The sequence below is a fragment of the Protopterus annectens genome, chromosome 3.part0 (assembly GCF_019279795.1).
Source record: "Protopterus annectens isolate FY-2018-M chromosome 3.part0, PAN1.0, whole genome shotgun sequence".
In the NCBI taxonomy this organism is placed as follows: domain Eukaryota; kingdom Metazoa; phylum Chordata; order Ceratodontiformes; family Protopteridae; genus Protopterus; species Protopterus annectens.
Window position 1 is genome coordinate 1,519,855,869 of NC_056731.1, and position 24,412 is coordinate 1,519,880,280.

General features: G+C 37.3%; 1 protein-coding gene across 1 annotated transcript in view; it reads right to left on the bottom strand.

The window, feature by feature from the left end:
• LOC122797103 (kinesin-like protein KIF20A) overlaps positions 1–24,412 on the bottom strand; it is a 220,387-nt gene that overhangs the window by 11,085 nt on the left and 184,890 nt on the right. Inside the window, exon 6 of the mRNA XM_044065901.1 lies at positions 4,653–4,837. Within this exon, the coding sequence (XP_043921836.1) occupies positions 4,653–4,837 (185 nt within the window). The remainder of the gene's footprint in view (positions 1–4,652; positions 4,838–24,412) is intronic.

The window sequence follows — 24,412 nt, forward strand, 5'->3', positions numbered from 1 at the left end:
CTATACACGGCCTATGATGAAAATGGGAAGCTGGTCTTCTACAAATGCATCAGAGTACAGCCAACTCAGTTGCCTTTTCTGCTATTGTCAGATAATCGCACTGTCCCCTACTCTTTTGTGAGGGCTTGCTTCTAGATCATGACAGTGATTCAACTGTCTGGTTTGTCAACCTTTGTTTTAACCTCTAGTCTTAGTTTTATAGTTGGCTTCATCCCTGAGGTGGTCTCATACTAAATCATTTGATTTTTCAGTCTGGTAGGCTCTTCACTGTCTTAGTCTTTCCTCTCCATCTTCTACCCAGACTTATATATATATATAGTTTCTGGATATCCATTTATTTCTGGCAGCTGTCTTGATAATGGCAACATCCAGCATGACTGCAATCAACATACACTACATGGACACCTTGTGAGGACATCTGATGGATTTCCCCAAATTATTTAATGCTCATTCTTACACAGAATGGGATTGTGCTCATGCTATACATAAAGTCAATGCCACCACAAACAAATTCATCTCACTATCTGCTAGATTAAATTATCCAGTCCATTAGTTTTTCAACAAAATGTAACACTACATGGGAAGCTTTCATAACTTGTACAACTTTGCTTGCCCAGTACATTTGATCAAGTCAAACAATATTCTCAGTATTACAGGAACAACTAGTTAAAGGCATTAAAGCCATTTCAGAAGGCTCCAGAGTCTAGCTCACAGATGGGTCTGGACCAAAACAGTAGGACAGCAGGTCAGTGAATCTGTGAATAACAATTTTTGCATTACTCCATCTGCAGAAGAAAGATGCATTTTATACAGCAATATTCCACATGAATTAGAAAGCTGGCATACCAGGTTTTTGTGCATATTCCCTAACTCGCTTCCCATTCTCTACATACTGGGCACCCTTATCCTCTGCAAAGCACATATAAACTCTCACTCACTCCAATGGATGTGTAATCTATGTACCCCACAAGTTAATCATCTTTTCCACTCATCTGTGCATTTTATGCTGGTGACATTTTATTGAAGCAGACTGACTACAGGGGTGTAGCCATTCATCCCACTGTGCTCAGCTGAGGTTCAATTCCTTCATGTTACTATCATCAATGAAGTCTTCACTAATCTCATCTTTGAAGGACCACCATCTGATTAAATGTATACTGCTTGTACGTTTACTACATGTAGTCTATTTTGTTTATTTAAAACTAGTATCATTAAAATTAAAAGGGCTACAACTAATGCTAGTAGGGAAGCATATCCCTTTAAAAGTCAACTTTTCAATCAAATGAAAACAAAATCAGAACATCCATTTGAATTCTAGACATGAATCAGTCATCACCCTGGTGGTAAATATTGCTCCTTAGCTAAAGGGAACATTTTAGACACATGCACTTAATACATGTGTGATCCTTTGAATTGTTCTATACTGTATCCCATGGTGACTTCTAGATGTGCCCACAATACAGGAGCAGTAACACCAGTCACCATGATTTCACCAGTCCCAAAATTGTCATACTGGCTTTCATAACACTCGTATGATGTTATGGCAAAGTTAGGCAGAAGGCATTTCAAGTGGTAGAAGCCCTTAAACTGTTAAAACTGATGCAGATGAACAGGAATTAGAAATAGAGGGCTGCAGTGTGCATGCAGAGAGGGACTGATGCTTCAATAATGCTTTAGTAAGGCCAAAAAGAACATTTATGCTGTCAAAAAACAAAACCGAAAAAAAAAAAGAACCTATCCTAGTTCCAAATTTCCTGGATAGCCAACTTATAGCCATCCACTATAATTGCATACATCCTCCAAAATAAAAGCATCAAGTAAATGGCAATTGCAGAGGAACCTAGATTTGCATTTTGAGAGCTATTCACACAAGAACATTCGTGGGACTGCATATTCATATAGTGTAGACAAACATCCTACTCCAACGACAAATGTAGTTTAGCAAAGTTTCAAAAGAAAGTTCTCATCCATCCACTGTAGTTATCCCATTCCCAACCAAAGCCCTCAAATCACTTTACAAAGAAAGCATTCCTAAATTGCCACTTTGAGCTCCTAGCCAAACAAGAGTGCCACAAGTGAAAAACAAAAAAATACCTTGCTCCGAGCACAACTACAGCTTTGAAATAAAATCAAACCTCCTTATGTTTATATTTCATATATATATATTCCACTTTTTTTGCTAGATCCAATTTGACATTTAGGGGATATGGGAAAGGGGTGCTCAAGTTTCATAATTCATATTCCTCAGTCTGGGACTCTGGCTGATGGCCAAGATATGTGCCCATGTGCCAAACCTGAAGTATAGCATTCAGAAAAGTTTTCCACCAGTACAGATGTAGAAGTGAAGCATTTTCACTAAATGCTAATGTGGCTTGCTTTGTGCTGAGTGAATTGCAGAGTTCTTTTTCTTCTGACAACGTGACAGTGACAAGAACGTATTTCAATAAGGTCTATTTTCAAGGTGTAACGGAAGTAACAAATGTACAAGCAACATAATGACAAATTTTGAGGCTCATACTCCACAACCAACCTGCAATTCTACATAATCTTATCAAAGTTATCTCATCCAGTATTACCCTTGGATAGCCTTACTGCCACCAAACAGACCATTGCTACACATTTGATGAATATCGATATCACTTCTAAAGTGTTTGCAGGGCACTGCATTCCCCTGTACTTCTCCCCTCACACCATTTATAAATGTACTACTTCTGTCATCTCACCAACTTGTAGAAAAAAAGGAATCTGAATACTTTTTTGGTCAGAAATGGTGCAATTTTGGAGGAAGTATGGTTAGAGATAATGGGTGTGAAGGCAGAGCAGTGCTATTCCTTGATTCTGTTCAAAAATATGATTTCACACATTTTAAATTACAAGATCACACTCTGGAAGGTAAATTCACAGTGGCAACTTCATAATATGAATATGCTATGATAATATATTACTAAACGATACATTAGCAAGCTTCAAATCTCCACACCAACTTAACCCCACTCAATGCATTAAAACATACACTGCCACACTACCCCAGCATGTAAACAGCTACATCAATGCAGTTATATCCTGTAGGAACAAGCATGGGGCAAACACCTAAACTCCCTCTATAAAGAAGTATTACAATTAAAAGGAAGAGAATTTTGAACCAAAGTAAGAAGAGTAACTCCCAGAGTCATAGAGCCCTCATCACTAAAATAAGCAACTAAAGTCCACCAAAGCAAAGTTTAAGTCTAAAATAGCTGGGCAAAACCACAACACATTGAGTGGATTGTGAATGATGCTATACTGAGGCTATACTACAAGATAAATTCAGCTCAAACTTTACCCCTCTCTTCCCTCTGTCTGTCCAACAAGATATAGCTGAAACTGGAACTCCTCTAGGAGTCACATAAGACCAAGTTATAAAAGCGCATCAAAAAAGTTAAAAATACTGGATCAATGGGTCCTGACAATATATCTGGATGCATCTTAAATAGCACGAAGCAATGTACAGCCACCCCCACAACATTGTTCAACCTCAACCTCCATACTGCTTATGTGCCAAGTAAATGGCACACAGCTTAAGTCATGCCCTTGCATAAGGGAGGGCCTTCCACAGACCCATAACTCTATAAACAGTCTCATATGCAAAACCGTAGAAAGACTTGGCATGGAATTAATTAATAAGGACATAGTAGCCTCCAAAACACTGGACCCATCTCAGCTTGGACTCATCAAGGGTAGATAATGCTTACTTAATCTAAATCTGGTGAACCTTTTCTGAAGGGATAACCAAAGCAATGGATGAAGGTAAACAGTACACACACTGTATACTTCAACCTGGCCAAAGCTTTTGATGTCAATCACTCAAACATAGTTAAAAAGATAAAATTGGGAATAAACCACTACATCACCTATTGGATTGCCAACTGGCTCACAGATAGACCAGCCACCAGTTAAGCCCCACAAGGTTCAGTGCTGGGCCTTCTCCTGCTTGGCATCTACTTCACTGAAGTAAAAGCTAATACCAAAGGGCTCTGGCTGATAGCTTTCAGGCATCTGCAAACCTAAAGTGTAGTTAATGAATCCAAAAAGGGATTTGTCCATCCTCCAGGAAGGTTTCTCCCAAACAAGTAACTGCTGCCAAAACCATGGACGAAAACTAAATGTGAAAAAAAAAATGCATTATTGTATCCTTTAGGAAATCATCTTCACTGGAGAAATACCACATTAACAATACATCTCCAAGAGCTGACCAAGTTGCTTGGGATTTGGGAATGTATGTGCACAGTGATCTATGAACAGTGACCTAACCTTTAACAGTGTCCACTGTTGTAAGAAAGTCCTTCTATACTGCTCAGTTTATAAATAAAGTTATTGCGTCTAGATCTAGCAATGTCATTGTCCTGCTTTACTCAGACCTCATTAGACAATCGCCTCTTTTGTTCTGGAAGCTATGCCCTTGCTTATGAAGTGAGCAACATTGAAGGTCTTCCTTACAACAGTGGAGACATGGTGATAAAAATTTAGTTCTAATGTCCTATTTGAACAGGTTAAAAAGAAAAGCGATGCATCAAAATAACAGAACCAGAATAAGAAATATTAAGCTGCACATCTGTAATGTATATACACATCCACATTTCTTCCTATAAATGCAGGAAAACACATTCACTGACCTCTTTCAATGAATTTAAAATGGAAGATTTGAGAGACTCCTCCATAAAAATCTGACCATCGTCCAACTTCATGACTCCGTTGCTCAGATGTGGCTTGAAATCCATCTTCAGGTATTGCTTACCCTTTATGTAGCTGAACATTAGAGCAAGTGATCGGGGAAGTATTCCAGGATCTTTTGGTGCACCTTAAATAAAAATATTAAGTTCACGCTGACCAATTATAATTGGAGAAATATGAAGAGGACTTCATGCATTCAACATTTAAAAAATAAACACCAACTTGCTTTAACAGGAAGCATATGAGTGACTAATGAGGACTACACAGATTTCCATCTTAAGTTTCCAACACATGTATAAGAAAGACCAGAATAGCAGCGGATGTACAAAAAAAACATGTAATATTTGTGCAACTAGTCGAAATGTGCATTACTTTATGAATCGTCTCAAAACCTCTCAAAACAAAGAAAGAAAGAAAGAAATGTTTGCTTCATCACTTTCGATCTGTGTGATACTCACTTGGACAGAACAGAACAGATGTAATGACTTGCTCAGGCAATATCACAGGAAGCAAATTGCATGTAGAACATGCCTTTAATACCCATAACAGCAGAAGGCTGCGGGATCTACCCATCCCAAGTGTTTGCTTTCTTACTCCAGCACTGCACAGTGTAAAAGCAGCAGGGTGTTCTTTGCCAGTGTTAAAATGAGGTGCCATATGCTAGGGTTGTCAACATTTCAGTAGGTTGCTGTGCACAAGTACTACTATGCCAATTTAAATCACATTTTTTTCCAGAAAACAAATGTAACAGTCAGTGACTTTTATAACAGGGGTTCAGTAAAATATATAGAAAGTTGTGTTAATCCAAGGTAATTTTCTTCATAAAAAAGCTGCTGAACACGCTGTAATGTTTACTAGGATGTAAAGTGAATTGTGCAGAATCACAAATGTTTTCAATGAAAATGTTGGAGAGCTAACAGTAAAATGGCTTCTCAAATGTACTCATATTTGTAATCCTTAAAATGTAATCTGCTTTGAAATGTTACAATACATCAAAAAAGAACCACTTTATTTGGATCCCCCCCCCCCAATAAGTATGCGAATGTGGAAACAGGAAACCTCACTACTACTGAAGAAAAACAGAGAATGCTGCCTGGAACTCTTAAGGAAAGAAAGCAACTGTTGATCTTCCAGAGTTTTCAATAGTTTGTTTCAGCCTCTTGATTTACTGCTCAAGACACCTCTGCCACACAAATATTTAGCAATCGACTTAGTAAGGGCAAACAGTAATCATGCCAGAATTGTCTGGTGGCTTTACTACCATAAATATGTGGAACAACGTGTTGGTACTGGACAGACATTAACCACTCTGGGAAAATATCATGTGTGTGTAAAATGGCTGTTTGGAACACTGAACCAGACTCAATCTGTAGTGGTCAAAACTCTGGGAAACCAGAAGCCATTGCTGGCCTGTAGCTGTACAGTGTAGAGCTTATTTGGGTTTAGTGGATGCTGTCCATAAGGCAGCAGTGCTCATTTATTGTATGCGGTTAAGGCCAAATAAACCCTTGCATTTTATTTGGTGCTCATAAGTGTAGATCATGTGACTATAACACCTGAATAAACATAGCAAATCGGTTGCAGTGGATGTAATTATATGGCTGTTCATTGCATATTAAATTGGAACATACATCACACAGCAGTTGGAGACCTGCATTTTGAAACAAAATAATTACAAAGCATTTACAATACAATTCCTAACATTTCAAAATATCCTTTCATTGTCAACTTTTTCTGAAACTATAATACAATACAACACTATCCCCAAACAGCCTTATTACTTTTTTCATACGTTCTATTTGCAACAAGAATCTATAGTTCACCTACTGTAGAAGGACAGACATTTTTTTTTTAATATAGCACACCGCCATACTTTTCTGGCCAAATATACCAAGTGATATCTAAAATTTCCCTTCTTGCATAGCTTTCCATATTTCTGTAACTCAAATGAATGTTCTTTTGTAAGTAGATTCAGACTGTCTACATCTACCGGTAGATTCCATCAGGTGCCAAAACTCCAATTCTTTTGCAAGTTAAACAATTAATGCTATTCTTAACCTTCTCATTATTCTGTTAAGCAAGTCCTCTCTGCCTTTACCTTGTATTTTATTTACTACTTAACTAGTAAGTCACCTGTGTGTGAAACCTGCATGCAACTTCCCAAAACAAAGTCTTTTGCTCATCCGATTTGTTCTGCCCATAATGGCTTATCCGATAGAGAAGGACAGCATTTCCCACCCATGGCCTGAATGAAATCACTCCATAATTATCTTCTACTAATTACATTTACTGTTTGCTTCACTGTCAATTTTCACATGCTTATATCCATACGTCACTCAATGATTTTCTCACCTACACCTTCATACTTGCATCTGTTATTCCCCTACTTACCCAGGCACTGCTACAAGCTGCCCTTAATGGTTTTCCTCTTAAAATTACCCTTCATGTTTATTATTCTCAGTTTCTCTCTCAATATAAATTAAACAGAAAAAGATGCATCCTGTCTCTCTGCTTCTTTACTAAATGTTTTTCAATCATATGAACACACATTAACTTCTCCCCTGTTGATGGCTGTTGTATCCCACATACCATTAGCAATGTAAACAAAATGTTAATAGTGCCATAAGTTAAAATACAAGCCTCCAAAGCTATCCCATTTCCAGTTTTCTGCATTTTTTTTTAACAGTGCCATACCATGTATATGTACTGTTAAGCAGAAGAAACAAAAGATGGTTGAATATGGCTACACAGACAGGCATCACGTATAAAAGCCATTTGTAAAATTTGTGTTTATCTTATTCTATTCCATTCAGGGTAGTTAACATGTTCTCTCCATCTTTCTGGTCAGTTCACAGGTCATTGCATTTATACCTTCAAAAGTTGGGTTCCTCTTCAGTTCTGAAGATTACAAAGGCAATTCTCAGAATAGCGAGGAGACAGAAGTGTGAAAATGGAGAACATATACAAAGATTATAGGACATCAGAATACTCTCCTTACTCTGCAGTAGACATTATGGAGTAGGTAGGAGAAGGTGTAGCTCACTTAAAAATGTTTTTAGATGTACTGTAATCATTTGGCAACCAGACTTTTGTAGTTGCAAGACTCTTATCAGCTTCCTTCTATTATTAAAAAAGAATTCAGAAATTTGATGGACTCCCTATGTGCTAGCTGTGGTGCTTCAGCATTCTGAACCTTGGGAAACTTCCTTAGTAGCTCCTTGGCTGATACCTTCAGTAATGTTCATGTACAAACATTATTCTTGTTCTTTGCAATGACCAGTCTACCTCTAGCAGTGTTTTGCCATCAATGCTAGATTTTAGTTTGTGAGAAAAACCTGCTTACTCCATGATTTTGCTGATCTTTGATGGACTTTGATATTTGTTTTCTTTTGTGGTCACACTTTATAGTGGTAATCTTCTACAGCTGATGTAACATTAACGTTTTCTATTTGACTCCAAGTGCTCTGAACAATGACTTCTTGGGCTTGTTCTTTTAACACACATCACTTCCTGTTGCATCCATTAATAAAGCAAGGTGATTGGCATTTCATTTATTTTATTTAACTGTCAAAGTGAACTGATCCTTCGGACCCTTTTCTATTATGCCCCAAGGAAAAAAGGGCATGAGTAAATATATACATGAACTTAAATGCAGCCCATCAACCAGCATGCTTTTTCTTGGCACGTAGGGGGAAACCAGAGTAACCAGAAAAACAGACAACATGCAAACTACTCAGAGACTGGAAGTCAACACAGACCCTGAAACTACTGCAGATCCTTCCATTGATTCATTATCACACTACAAAACATTAGACCTTTATGTATATGGTACTCTTAAGCACATGGTGATTTTATAAATCTAATACTTAGTTTCTATTATGAATTTGCCACAATTCTTATTATCTGACGTTCATGTTTATTACTTTTTGTTTTTGAATACTGGCCCAGAACTTTATCTCTTCTAGCTTTGATGACTGATCTTCGATAGGCAAATGCAGTTTCTGAAAAACAGTTTCAGTGAACATATTTTCAAGTTTTTTTTGTAGGGGGCTTGCTCCCTGCACCCCCCCCCCCCTCATGGGAAAGACCCACTCCCTCAACTTACATATACCAACTCAATGGTCACACAACAGTGCGCTGTTTTCTGAAGAATAATCTTCTGATGAATATTCGCATTCCTTCTCAAGCTTACCCCCTTCTTGGGGCCAAAGTAGCTGCACTTAACCTTCAGGGCCTTTTAAGTTCTGATGGTCTAACCATTTGTCTTGGCAAAGTACGTTTATGACCTTTTTTGTTAGCTGCATCGCATTCCTTAGGTCTCAAGAAACTTTTTTTTTCTTTTTTGCAACATTTTTATTGCCCTGCTGCCTGCCATTCATCAAATGGCCCATTCATACAGCCAGTCACTAAGGTAATCAATTCAAGCATCCATAGTTTATTTTCCTGTTTAATGCTAACCCCACATCTTGATGGCCAAGAGGAGCATCTGCATGTTAGGGGCCAATACATCCTCCCATGTGTGTGACTGTTCTCAGATCTGATGCTAATGAGGTCTACTACTACCACCAACTTGGTAAGCAAAGTCCATATCTCTGGTTATGGCTTTATCACCTCCAAGTCTCCAATAGTATGTACTGACACAACCAGCCACCAGATCACCAGTCCGTACTCCACCCCCCCAGTAGACAAGTTGGCATTGGTCACTCTCTCCTACAGGGTTATAAGGGTACTGGGGGACTTGCCCCCTCCCCAAAAAAATGTTCATTTTTAAATTTTAAATTAAAATGTTTTACATTAATATTGAAAAAAATTGAGAAAATGCAAACTGAGTGTTTTGAGGAGCTGACATGTACACCATTTCTACTCACCACAGCACTGAGAGTACCTTAATGAAGATAGCAGATTACTTATGAAGTGAAAAACATTTTCAGTACAGACACTGACTTCTCTGCAGCATCTGACACCATTGGCCACAGTATTTTGATTTAGTATCTCCTGTCTTTCTGCAGTCTCCTCTCCCCTGTGCTAGAAAAGTTGGCCTCCTTTCTCTCTCTTGTGCTAGAAAAGTTGGCCTTCTTTCTCTCAGGCCATACCCAAAGAATGATGGGTCTTAAATCTGTTGTGCGACTTGCCTCATGTCTCAAGGATGGGTCTGTTCTCAGTGTATAAACTGCCCCTCTAAGATCTTACCAGATTGTTCTACCATATTGGGTTTGCAAATGTACAGCAGTGTTTCTTTCCCCTCAGGAGTGTATGTCAGATGTGAATGCAGGAGGAAAGTGATTTAGCTGCTACAAATGGTCAATACTAAATCACTTTGAATACTGAGCACTCTGTGGAATATGCCACATTGCAGGATTCTGTTCCACTGTTCCCACCCAAGAAAAAAAAAAAAAAAAAGCCACAAAAGTTGGAATTCATAACTAGCATGTAAAATATTAGGATCAGCTTCACTGACCAGCTGACACTCCAGACCAGTTGTCTGCTATTATAAAGTAATCTTGTTTGCATCAAGGAATATGTACTGGAAGCATAGCAAGGTGAAGCACAACTTTGGTCCACGTGACAAGTTTTATACTTGGTCCAGGAGTTGGATAGCGCAGAGGATGGGTGTGCCCATCCTTGGAGTGAGTGGGACAGCCTCATGCACTGGCACACTGTTGGGTTGATCTCTCTGTCAGACACCATGGAGATAACTGCACTATGTGCTGCCTCGAGATGGGGGGAATCCTGCTGACATCAAACCCGGATTAGGCAGCACAGATGCTTACAGCACATCTCACACAGGCTATCACATACATATACAAAGGACAGGGAAACCAACAAAAATTACTGCCCGACAGTAGTATAATATGCAGTAGATGCCTTAATCTCTTTGCTGGCCCCAAACATGGGTATGAAAGTGGCACATGCAAGGTTCAATAGACCCAGCAAATGAGGAGAGACATTAGAGTTAGCTGATGGTTATCTGCAAGGAGGGGAAAACTGGTTAAAAAAAGGCACAAGTTAAGCCTTGATTATATGTCAGGCCATCTGTGTCACTTAGGTGGCACAAGTGCTGGTGGAGATGAAGGGAGGTGGACGTGAGCAATGGTCAGCTTGCTGACTTTAAGACTCCTGAAAACTGCTCTCAAAATAAAAAAGACTCCCATTTTGTATCCAGTAAACAGGCAAGTACATTTGTTCAACTGCACTTAAAGTTGCCTATTTAATATCAGGGTTTAGTAGTTTTGGTCATTTTTGTTTGCATTTTGTGTTTTTTCTGAATTTAAGTCACAGCAATTAATTGACATAGTTTTACAGTTTGCACTCTAATTCACTTAACTGCACAGAAACCATTTGAAATGATCAGTGATGCTCCATTTATTTTCTGCATTTTTGTCATCTTTCAAAATTAGAGCAAACAGCTAAACTTTAACCATGTGCTAGAGTCATCTGGAGCTTGTAGTAGTTATTCTAGTGGAAATGGGGTAACTGCTGCAGTTCTGGGGAAGGTACTTACTATTGGTTAGATATTTAGCTACTTTTCATTGGTTCTGTCTTCAACTGTCACAAAGCTGTGCTTAGTGCAGTGGGGTGAAAAGATGCATTTTATAAACATTTACTTCAGTTGGAAATTTTCCAGATATAACTAATGGACCCAAATCGTATTTGTAAATAAAGCTCTTACTGCATATAGGTGCAGCAAGCTGCCAGTAGCTGGATAACATTCAGAGCAGAGTATATGGCACACTTAAAATAACTTGTAGCAGTCCCTAGTGGAGCTACATTACATAACTTAGCCCACAACCACTACAAATAAGCTCAACACTGCTGTTATACAAGGTTGCCAAGCTATGCTTACCACAAAACATTTTTTTTTTTTTTTACCAAAGTTCCACAGGGCTAATGGTTTCCTTTCAGGGGATAACTGAGGTGGTATTTATACTACTACGGTAAATTTGGTTGGGGCATCAAGGAATCTATCCCATTTTATGCATCCCAGTAAAACACAGTGTAAATATATGTAAATGAAAGAAAGATGGAAAAAATGTTAATATAATAAAGCAACTCTTCCTCTTCTTAATAGATACCATGGGATCTTTTAAATCTACCTTATCTACCACCAACTCAAGCAGATGGGACCTGAATTTAATTTAAAGGTCTAATTTGAAGGATGGAACATTCCGGAGTGCAGTAAACCCCAAATGCTGCACTGCATTACCAACAATCCAGATACCTGGAGGAGGAATGGAGCCCACAGCTTCCAGGTCTTCCAGCACCAGCAGAATGTTCCACTTGTTGTGCCACCACCACTGCAACATTTAAACACTTCAGCGTTTATACCAAAGCTATGTACTTACCAAAACAGACAGACATTCATATGGAACTACACAACCCACCCCTTAATTGATACCAATCTCAGTACACCATGAATTTCTATTTTATTTATGCTTTGAGACTCTCTGGAAACAAAGAGAAGTTTTATATCACACTGAACAAAATGGAATTCAGCCCATCTCCCTCTGCTGTCAGCCTCATAGCACTAGTTAGTTATTCTAAAGCTATTCAGCAACTGTCATGCTCAAAGATAGTGAACTCTTAATAAACACAAATAATTCTGTTTGCAAAAGATGCAAATATTTGAGAGATATGGAGGCCTTACTCACAAAAACACAAACTATGAGTATTGTACTAACATACCATATGTATGTTGGATGGGAGGTTGGCATAATGGTCAAGGTGTTTACCTTACAGACACAAGCAGCAGGGTTTGATTTTCACATGGAGTAATTGGCTAGGCTTAAAACGGCCCACAAGCGTAGCTAGCCTAGTACTAATCTTTGAACTTATGCAGTCATTGCTGGCATTGTGTCATATGCAGAGTCTAATGAAATCTTCAACTAAATGTTTTTAGGTCCAGCAGGCTTGCTCAAGTCTCTAAAAAAGGGAAAAACAAACAATCAGATATATAATCTTACCTTTAACAAAGAGTCACCATGAGACTTAAGAGCTTCAATTCCAGTAAACCAAATACTCTCCAAACAAAAAAAAAAAATGCTTAAATGATTGAGAAATCTGTCTCTCACTATGAAATCACTACTCAGTAGACCGGACAAAGGCAGGATTGCAGTGAGTTGTCAAGTGTCAGGATCTTCGACATGTCAAGGATACTTGGGATATTTGTACCAAACAACTATAGACTACAATATGGTAGCTGTGCATGTAGGATGAATGACTTGGTGCAAAAACACCCTGAGGCAAATGCAGGGAGACATGTTGGAGCTCTCAGTGTAAATTACAAATGCAGATAAGACTGATATTGCAGAATCGTCCCTTCTCCACAAAAGGATTTCTAGGTACAAGAGATGATTGAATTCAATAATTAGTGTCATTATAAAGGGATCCAATGTGCTCCAGCAAAGCGCAACATGCTCGACAGTCCTACTTACATTGCAAAGGATGGTCTTTTTATTCAAGGGCTTCCACATACTGGCTAAAGCTCTTGCTGCCCTCATATTGCCTTTTTAAGCAAACTTCAGGCAATGAACATTACAATGTAGCAAACATATTAATATCAATACACAAAACAAATTAAGGAGGCTATGCTCAGTGTCAGAAGTCTAAAAAAGCTGCCCGACCTTGAGGCACTCACTTAAACATGGTTTAAAATTCCCCAGAAAGTACTCCCTCCACAACAGTTAAAACACTTGCCACACCTTCAAGACCCAGTGGCAACTGTGGTGGCATGTTTATATTTCCAAAAGCAAATCAGCTGCAGTTAGTTGACCAGATATGCAAATAGAAAAAGCATAAAACAAAAAACAACCTAGTAAAAACGCTCATTTTAATTTAACAAAATAAAGCTTTCGGGTATAACCCTTCTTCAGTATTTTAAAACTCAATTAAACACCTTCCTTTTATACATAGTATCAAAAAACACACTACACAGCCATCCAATAAAATTAAATAAACAAATAATTAAAAGTTCATTTAAATCTAAAACATATTATATTGTCATAATTTGCTTTCACATACATAGAACCACATTAATATACTAGGACCAGGCTAAAGCCTTACAGGTTGCATTCATAACAAATAAATCTAAAATAGAAATGTCCTTAGTTATTCATATTGCTTTTGTTTTGCTACTAGTACTGGCTTAATGGTTACCATATTATTAAGGCTGGGCAGTTTATCCGCCTCTAATTAAACGTTCATTTAAATCTGAAAGTTACATTATATTGTCATCATTACTTTCAAATACATTGAACCACATTAAAATATACTAAGACCAGGATAAAGCCTTATAGGTCGCATTCATAACAAATAAAATTAAAATAGACATTTCCTTATAGTTATTTATATTGCTTTTGTTTTGCTACTAGTACTGGCTTAATGGTTACCATATTATTAAAGGCTGGGCAGTTTATCTGCCTCTAGCCTAATGATCCATCTATACGCTGCCAAATCTATCTCGTTATCAATATCTCCTTCCCTTAAAACTCTTCTATACCACTTCCAAAATTTAAAATCTAAGTGATGGGCCATATTCTATCATATGTTTGGCTAGGACATTAGTGACTACCCCCTTCCTCACCTCGGATTTGTGCTCTATTATGTGGTCCCTAAGATGTCTTGAGCACTTGCCAGCATAAAACCAAGGGGTCTCTGAATTTTAAAGATGCCAGCCTGTGCTAATAACTATCCTGATCTGCTGGCGTGGCAGCAGCTAAACTTGAAGTTAAGTAGAGATTATATGGTTCTTATGAATGAGTTTTTTTTTTTTTTTTTTTTTTATACAAACTGTGGAAAATTAATTCCCAGAAGAGATAGTGAATCTTGAGAATGAAATAACTGGTTCTGCTGCTTTTATAAGTATAGCCAATTCATACCAGAAAATATTGGAAAGAATGAAAGTGTTGGACAGTAAACTACAAGCTACTAAACAGCGCAAATTGCAAAGGGACAAATGATTTCAGTATGGGACACATTTTCATGGCCGAAGGTTTTGGCCACATCAAATGGTTATAATTGCAGAAAGAATGGCTCATGTATGAACTTGATACTTTCCCTGAATTTGAAAGTTCAGGGAATAGAGAGCATCAACAGGCCTCCAATAATGAGAAGAGTGCAGCCCTCAAATCAGATTAATCGGGAGGCAGGCAACAATACAACTGAGGAAATGATTGGCCAAGAAGCTGATAATAGCTCGGAAGACAGAAGGCAAGTTGTCTTTAGTACAACGAGCACATCAATTGATAGTACGCCGACAAGCTCAACTTCCACCTCATTGGTGGATAAGAATGGAGATTTTTTTTAAAAGTATCCAAGCAGATAATGGCAAGACTACCCGAGAAGGTAGAAGAAGGCAGGAGATTGCAGTCACGGGGGCACTCTCAACAATGGCCAAATTTCTCGGCAGTCAAGAGAAAGAACAACAGTGGCTTACTGCAGAGCAAGCAGGGACGAAGATAGATGGTAAGGTGGGAAGTTCCATTGTTAATTTATCTGACTTTAAATTTAACAGCAGCAGCAGTAAGCCTTTTAAATAAAGGCTTACAGTTTATTCCTAGTAAAAAAGATGCAGTTATTGATGCGTTAACTGTTTGAAAGGTTTATATATGGAATGTTAGTTTGAAAATTACTTTTAAAGACCTAGAAAATGAATGGACTAAAAAAAATCAAGTGCGTTCATTCCGAACAATTGTCCTATATTAAATGCATTCCAATCTGTATGCGAGCAAGATCTAAGGTGTTTGTATAGTAAATGTTTTACAAATAAGCAAAAGGCCAGTCAGTACAATTTAACTTATGATGAGTTTAGGGACTTAAAAGGATGGAGTAAAACAAGTATGTAATCATCAAGCAGACCGATAAAGGGGGAGCGATTGTTGTATTTAATAGAACTGAATACATTGAACTAATGTCTGAATTTTTGAATGATAAAAGAAACTTTTAAACGGATTAACTTTTGTGATGTTGTGAATTATAATAGAGTGAATGTTTGTATATGGATTTACAGATACAAGGTGATATTTCATTAGATTTGTTTAATTATTTTACAGTAACATGTCCAGTAACAAGTGTGATTTATGGAATCCCCAAATTACACAAGTCAATAATGACCCATAGTCTAAAAGATAACTGTGATTTTTTTTAAGTAAACTATATGCCTGGTATACAGGTAATATTTATAGCGAGTATATACTTGTGACTCTTGACATAGACTCCTTATTCACCGTAATCCCCAATGACTAATGTAGCATAATTGAGACTGTTTTGGTGAATGTGTTTTTGTTCAATAGAGCACCATTTTTGGAGCTTGCAGGTGTAGCCATGGGGACGTCCATGGCTAACACCTATGCTAATATTGTGTTGAGTCAATGGGAAAAAGTCTACATTATGAGTGATACAAATCCATTTAAAGAGAACATTTTGTTCTATAAACATTTTATGGTATGGAAAGGGGATGGACATTATTTTTATTAAAGTTTAATGAGTTTCTGAATAAGACCACCACCTACCTCAAATTTACAAGGCGTTTTTCGTATGATAAAATATCATACTTGGATGTTGAATTATATAAAGAGCTTAATGTCCTAAAAACCTGTGTACATAGAAAAGCAGTTCAGGTAAATAAATACACAAATATAAAAAAAGTGCACATGCCAGACATATATTCAAAGGAATTCTAAAATGTCAGCTCCTGAGGATTAGTAGGTTGAATACTGGAAAGACAAGGTGTAAAGAACAAATGGAAATTATGTCTGGGGAATTTATAGAGGTTATAATGAACAACAGGTTGTAGGCACAATGAATAGTGTGTTAAGAGATAGGGATATGATAGCACTATTTAGTGATTATAATCAAAAGTGAAGAACCAATAAGAAATACTTTCCATATGTTAAGATATGTCACCACATATAATGTTATGACAAGGCAAGTAGAAGCAATAATACAAAATAACTGGTGAATGCTTATGTCTTTACCTGAATTAGTAACCTTATTTTGTACTACACCAAAATTTGCCTATAGAAATAGTAACTGTCTCAAGAGACAACTATGCTACAAGGACTTTGATGTAAATTTATTGACTCCAGTAACAAATTTGGTACGATTCCCTGTTTTAATTGCATTTGCTGCATAAACATTTGTAGTAAACTGTCTAACATCCAGTAACTAATGTTACATATGAAATTAGGTATCAGGCTACTTGTAATACAGTAGCTATAGTACATTTAACAACCTGTATGGCATGTGAAGGGTTTTAAGTTGGCAAGTGCTCTATGCATCTTAGGGACCGCGTAATAGAGCACAAATCCGAGGTGAGGATGGGGGTAGTCACTAATACCCTAGCCAAACATATGATGGGCCATATTCGATCACATAGCTTTCAATTTAAAGTTTTGGAAGTGGTACACAAGAGTTTAAGGGAAGGAGATATTAATAACAAGATAGATTTGGCAGAGTATAGATGGATCATTAGGCTGGAGGCAGATAAACTGCCCGGCCTTAGTAATAATATGGTAACCATTAAGCCAGTACTAGTACCAAAACAAAATCAATATAAATAACTATAAGGACATTTCTATTTTAGATTTGTTATGAATGAAACCTGTAAGGCTTTATCCTGGTCTTGGTATATTTTAATGTGGTCCAGTCATTTTAATGTGGTTCTATGTATGTGAAAGCAAATTATGACAACAGAATACAAGTTTCAGATTTAAATGATTTAAATGAACGTTTAATTATTTTTTTCTTCAATTTTATTGGATGGCTGTGTCATGTGTGTTTTTTGATACTGTTTAAAAGGAAGGGGTTTTAAAATACTGAAGGGTTATACCTGAAAGCTTTATTTTGTTAAATAAAGGGAGTGTTTTTCACCAGGTTGTTTTTTTGTTTTAGGCATGTTCGTATTTGTCAAAGACTGCATCACCTCTAAATTCCACAAAGACCCACAAACGGACCTTACCAAACTCGAATATTTTACTAAACAAAATTACTCTGTTTATTGCCCATTACAGGATGCCTTCAATGACCCTGCAAGCTCACATCATAATAACACTGTCATTTTGGAAAACACTATGAAATCAACTGAATGGAGTGCTTACATCTCCAATGAACGATATGCAGTGAAGATATTACATGTAATAAATGAAATCTCAATGGACAAGATTATTACTAGCCCAATTGGAGGACAAGATGTTCTTGACCTGGCATTTGCAGATCAGCATGCAGAACTCCACTACTAACTCCCTGTCCGATTGACAGAAAAGGTCTGACAATCTAAACCCCTTGAAATTAATATAATCGCAATTCAAAGACTTCAAAGCACAAATCTCAAATTCTCTGTGTACTAACTAGATTAGTTTTCTCTGAAATAATGCCCAGCACTGTGCAATCTAATATGTCAACAATAAACTGTTTTTTGATCACCACATATCCACTATTGTAAGAAGTCAAGTTTTCATTATACAGCTTGCATCAAAAGGAATGTTGTTTGCATCCAAAGATGTGATCATTCCACTGCAAACTTCACATTCGCCCTGTCATTGAATATAATAGCACATTCATTATGCACTTGTCCAAATACACAACTGCAACCATCAGAACTCCTAACTAAAAAAGGGGCCTAAATCAAAAGAAAAACTATGCAGGCAATCTCAAGGCCTTGCCCCTCTTTTTAATATCCAACAGGCTACCAAGAGGCAACCTTATCCTCATATATAAAGCCTCAGTCTATCATGTCACATTTGTAAGTACAATGGTAATGTGAACAGCCATTCAGGGGATAACAGTCTCTTGCAACTTGAATATAATATGTTGGAAGGACTGGCTTGCATTCAAAGAATACCTCTACTGTGGAACAGTCTTACACTCCACATGAAGTGAAGTACTCTTACCCTCAAATGTAATTTGGAAGAATGGATGGGAAACAAAGTACAAAATCGGCCAGCATTGCAAAGTGGAGCCCAATCCTTTAATAAAAACAATTCAAATAGCACATACAATAGTGAAAAAACATTCAGACCAGTTTCTGTATACAACCCTTCAGTAGTGAATAACATATGTATAAGCACCATTCAGACCAGTTTCTGTATACAACCCTTCAGTAGTGAATAACATATGTATAAGCATGCATGTTATAATCTCCCTGCACCCAAAGCTTCAATGAAGTTATTGATTTATTTTCATTAAAGAATTGGGCTCCACTTTGCAGTGCTAGCTGACTTGTACTTTATTTTGGATGTTTTTTGGGCCGTTGTACTTGACGTACTTGTGGAGGCTTTAATTTGTAAAGCAGCAAATTCACCCAACTTTAGCACACGTCTCTTGCAGATGGGGCAACAGGTAAAATGTCCCAACATATCCTCACTCTGCCTGCCTCGGTGGTATTCATACCCAAATTATAAGAGCCAAAAACTTCCATGAGAATGCAAGGCTATGCTTAAGATCACCCCATATCAACAGCCAAGCAAGTACCTATGAACCTTTGTAATTGCTGAAAATTCACTTATCACCACATGCAACAACTCAACAAAATAGTTTCGCAAATTATTTTTACACCCACATAAATGTGTAAACTTGGCAGTCCAATCTAGATCACCCTGGTGGTCCACCAACATGTGCAATAAAAGAAAAAAACTCTGTATATAAACAGATCAAAAGACCCCCACCCCCCCCCCCCAGTAAAGGAAAAAAATCTGTATTTGACTAAGAATTTAATAAGACTACTAATTAAGCTAAGGCAGCCCATGAAGCCCTTCTGTCATCTGAAGCCAAGGACAATTACAAATCATCCTTTAATTCTATCACTACTCCTTTACTTTGCTCCTTTACTTGCCAATACCCCCTCCTCTGTATTCATTTTTGTTTCATTTTTAAGCATGTTCTATTCTGGCCCGTTTCAAATTCTCTCAAGACCTATGTATTTGACCTGGCATTTTTCTGGTCAGTCAATTTCTCTTGCTTACAACTTCTGGTTTTATGAACTGGACTGCTTCATTTCATACTGTGGCTAGTGCCTAAATAAAATCCTAAAATTTAATCTGAATCTTAGCCGTCTCATTCCCTTTTCAACTATAAAATCTAATCAGGAGTCCCCGGTGTTAGTATTGTTTTATAATCAGACACAATTTTTCTGAATGGACTTGCGTCCTAACTTTTCATATCTTTTATTATTACTATAACTAGTTACACATTTTTAGATACATGTATAATAGTATCCCCAAGCTTTTTTGGACCATCTTTACCTACACAAAGTAGGATTAGAACAAACGTTAATGGACCCACCATTTTAGGCCCCACTAACAGACCTTCAAGAAACAAAATAATCATTACCACCACCACCATTATCGGTTTCTTTTACCCCTCCCTGTCACTCATTACCCTTAAAAAAAAGGCTAGTTCCCATCTCATTTCGTCTTACTTGATGTTGAGAAAGGCCAATGCAACATCAGTAGTAATCAAATAACAGATGCCATACCTTCCATTCATGATCTAACCACTGTCCCTTTCTTTGTATTAACTCTTTCAGCTACCACTCTCACTTGTCTAACTATTCTTCCATTAAACCTTAAATAATTGATTATGTCATAATCATTGAATATAATGCCTCCTTGGTATGAATCTGTCCAGACACATCCAAAAACTGGAATGTCCACAGAGATGCCTTATGAAAGGATACAAGGCCTAAAAAAACATGGACTGACATCAAAGCCTTGTCACTATACTCTGTATCCCACAGACAGAGATGACCTATGTCTGGCATAGAAGGCATTGCCAAGCAATTAATTATGGATTTATAGCACATCAGCAAGTCGTATGTCATCAGAAATACTATGTCTAGGGATTGAAACCTTTTCTGAAACTTCAAAAGAGCAGTTTGGAGGGACAGGTATACCCCCCAGGGGATATCAGTGCCATGGAACAAACTCCCCATCCACATAAAACAAAGTTCATCCTTATCCATACTCTAGCATAACTTAGATCTATGGCTGGGAAACTATGTTTACCCCAGGACTGCCCCTGTACTACTTAATGTTTTATCCCATGCATGGGTTCCCACAAATTATCTATGGTAGGATTCCAGTTATTCTCATTAGGGATAATATTTACAGACCATGGGATGGAGAAGGCCAATCTATACCCAAATGGGATAGGTTATTTCAAGCACAAAAAGGGAAATTGGCTAGGCTTAAAATGGCCTACAAAGAGAGCTAGCCTAGTACTTACCTATGAACATATAAAAGTAACAATTCAGACCCGGATATTTAACAATTTACATCTTCCACCTTAATAAGCCACTCCATTACAACTTCCTTCATCCACTAACAGCTGCCACTCCAAAATGAGAGATGAAAATTATACAGTAATGCATCCATTTCTGCTGCAGAAATCATTCAACATCCTCAATTTCTTCTACACTGGTTATCACATTGCTTTCCTTATTTGTAAAGCTTATTCTCCCTCCTTTGTTTATGGTCCTTTATGTAATCTCTGCACTGAGCAATTTCTCTTTCTCTTCCCCTTTTCTTCATCACTCCCTCTATACATTTTCATTCCCTTGACTCTCAAAGTCGTCACAATAGTGACTGGTATAAAATGGGTACACATCCAGATCACATCTTTGTCCTTCATCCTATTCTGTAATCCTCCTATTAACCTACCCTACTTTCTGCCCATAACTCATTCTGTGAGGCTTTGTGGTTTAGTGTGTCCTATTCCTGTCATTTCCATCTCCCAATATAAATATATTGTAGTTTGGGTATCACTCAACATACAATCACCCCTTCCACTCCAGTCCAACAGGAGTCATAAATATGCAATTATTTTCTACAAACTTCTCCTCCCCCCAAACACACACACAGTTTAAAAACTCTAAAAACACTCATTCCCTTTCAAATTGCAGTTACAAATTTCCTAGTGTCTGGGACCAAATGCCTTGTCGGAACATAGTCTTCCGATTGTCAAATGCACTTCCTGTTACCTTTCTGATTACTAACCCCGGGTTTTAAAGAGTAATATTAAGCAATGCTCTAATTTCTATTGGAGTCTGTTCCAGAACTTTGGAAGTGGCAGAGTTGCAAAACTGTTTATATTGCTATTTAAAGCTTAACAAAACACATTTCCATGTTTAAATATCTTCTTATTGTTTTAAAATTCCAGTACTAACTTACTCTGAGTTTAGTCTGAAGTTTTTATGCCAAGCAGTACTTCTATTTGATCTATAGTGAATACTAATAATTCCTGCACCACACCCAAATACTCAAAGCCTTGGTACGGGTGGTACTCCTGTAACCATCACTGTACTAATAAGCTTAATGTTTTTATGTATATGTTATGAGTGAAGCAATCATCTTCCAATACTGTTCAGATAATGAAGTTATTACTCAAGCTCTGTTACCAAGGGGTCTAAAATTAGATCTGCTCTCTCTTGAACCTCCAACATTCATATTTAACAAATTGTCATTTAGGGAAAGTTCATTAACAATTACTAGATATTTATATTGTTAACCTCTGCTGCTATCTCATTATTCAAGCTCATTTACAGGACCAAAATTATTTATTCTAGACTTAACACTGAATTTCAGATCAAATTGATTTGCCCATGTACTGAATTCACCATGGAAATCAGTTCAAGTCTTTGAAGTTCGTTTAAAAACTCAATTTGCCGTCATCTGCACATTTAGAAATTCAGCATTTGTAGGATAGCAAGTTAAAAAAAAAAAAAAACAAGACAATACCCTTAGCTGAGGCTGGTTAGACTACTGTAATTAATAATCCATCATAAAATCCATTCCTTAAGGTCTTATAAAAATCAAATAGATTTATTTAGAATAATGCTCTTACCAAGAGCCTATATTGACTAGTATGCAGCAGTATAGGATACATTTATCTTGCTTTATTAAAGTCACAATACATTGTTCAGAACACTTCCCTAAAGTTCAGGTAAAACTTATAGGTGCATACTTTTAAACAATGCCATTGTTTCCATCCTTATGACTGGAAACAACCTATGACTCTCAGTTTCAGAAAAAGACTTTTCTTTGTGATTGTCCATCAAAATTTTTATAAAAATAGAGTGAACTTGCTCAGGTGTTCACAGTATTCAATGTGGGGGAAAAAAACACCAGAAAAATGTATGGGGGGGGGGGGTTACGTCCCCCTCCACTCCACTTCCCAACTACTTACATATATCAATTGTGTGGACACACCATCTCTGGAAAAGGAGAACCCCATGGGGTACTGTAATAAATTCCTTCCATATTCGGAGTACTATTCTCAAGTAATATACACAGATTAACCAACAAATCAGTGCATCCCTGATCTTACACATCACACATTCCTAGAGGACCCACTTTTTTTTTTTTATCCAGTTCTCTATGTTCCATAGTAAGACTGGTATTCATCCATCCCACTTGAAAATGCATCCCCAAAAGAACTGCATTTCCAAACTGTCTGCTTAATACGGATTACTGCAAATAATTTTTGTCCTACATAACCCATGATCATCCTGCCCACCTTTCCTAACTCTTCATAATTACTGTCAGTTAGTAGTTATGTTCTGTATATCTCACTATAAATATTATTGGGGGGGGGTTCTCCCTTCACCCTGCTTTTTCTTAATCCCCTTTTGGATTTCAGCCCATCACACATGTGATCTTCCTCTAAACTAAATTTTGTCAAGTGTGAAGAGACTTGTTTATTTCAGCTAATGGCTACTTCCATGTTTCTTATTTGCACATCATCTAAGTATTACTACCTGCCTCCCTGCTTGATGTACACCTCATTTTTTCCTCTTTCTTCCTAGAGGCGATTCCAAAAATTCATCTATGCTTACTTGTAGAATTTGGCCAGACGTGCCCCACATTATAGCATATAGAGCTTTGTAAAGACAACTGTTTTTCAATATCCTCCCTTACCACAATTTTTACTATTCCTTATTGTATAAACTAAATTCCAAATTTCATGCGTTTAGTGAGCCATTTGGCTAACCTCAATTATAAAACCAGGAATCTATTCCCTGCAAGAAGATATAGGCCAACTTAATCACTCCATTTCATCTATTTACTACAATATTCACTGCCCACACTTCTATCCGGATAACAAATGCATTGACCTAACCAAAGTACAAAGTATTAATTATAGTGAACAATAACTCAGAAAAAAATGTCTAAATGAAAATGTGGTGTAGTGGATTTGCAAGAACTGAAGTTCTGTATTGCAGGACAATGTAACACCTTTTTACTGGCATGGTAATATCATGCCTATTGGAACAACAAAACAAATGGCGCTCCCTCAAGAGGCCCACAGCCAGTAGCAGGATCTGTGAGAAAACTAGTACAAGATTAATGAAGGGAAAAAATACATATAATGAAAGCAGAGTATTCCTACAAGCCCACAAGATAAATACAATTTCTTAGAAAATATGACCAGGTTAAAGGACTGCTCCAGAGCAACAAATCTTACAGCATTTGGAATCCAAAAGTAGTGAGGAGGGAGACCATTGCTATAAATTTCTGAGAAGCAAAGCATGGAATTGGGGGTAAAACATTGGAAACATGTTAACAGGATTCCCCAAACATTTTCAACGTTGCTTCAGGCTTGAATAAAGAAAGGATAGCGAAAACAGGAAAAAGAAAATCATTAAAGAACAAAACTACTAATCTAGTGAATGGATATTTTGAAAATAATGGCATGCACTGCTCCAAGTGAA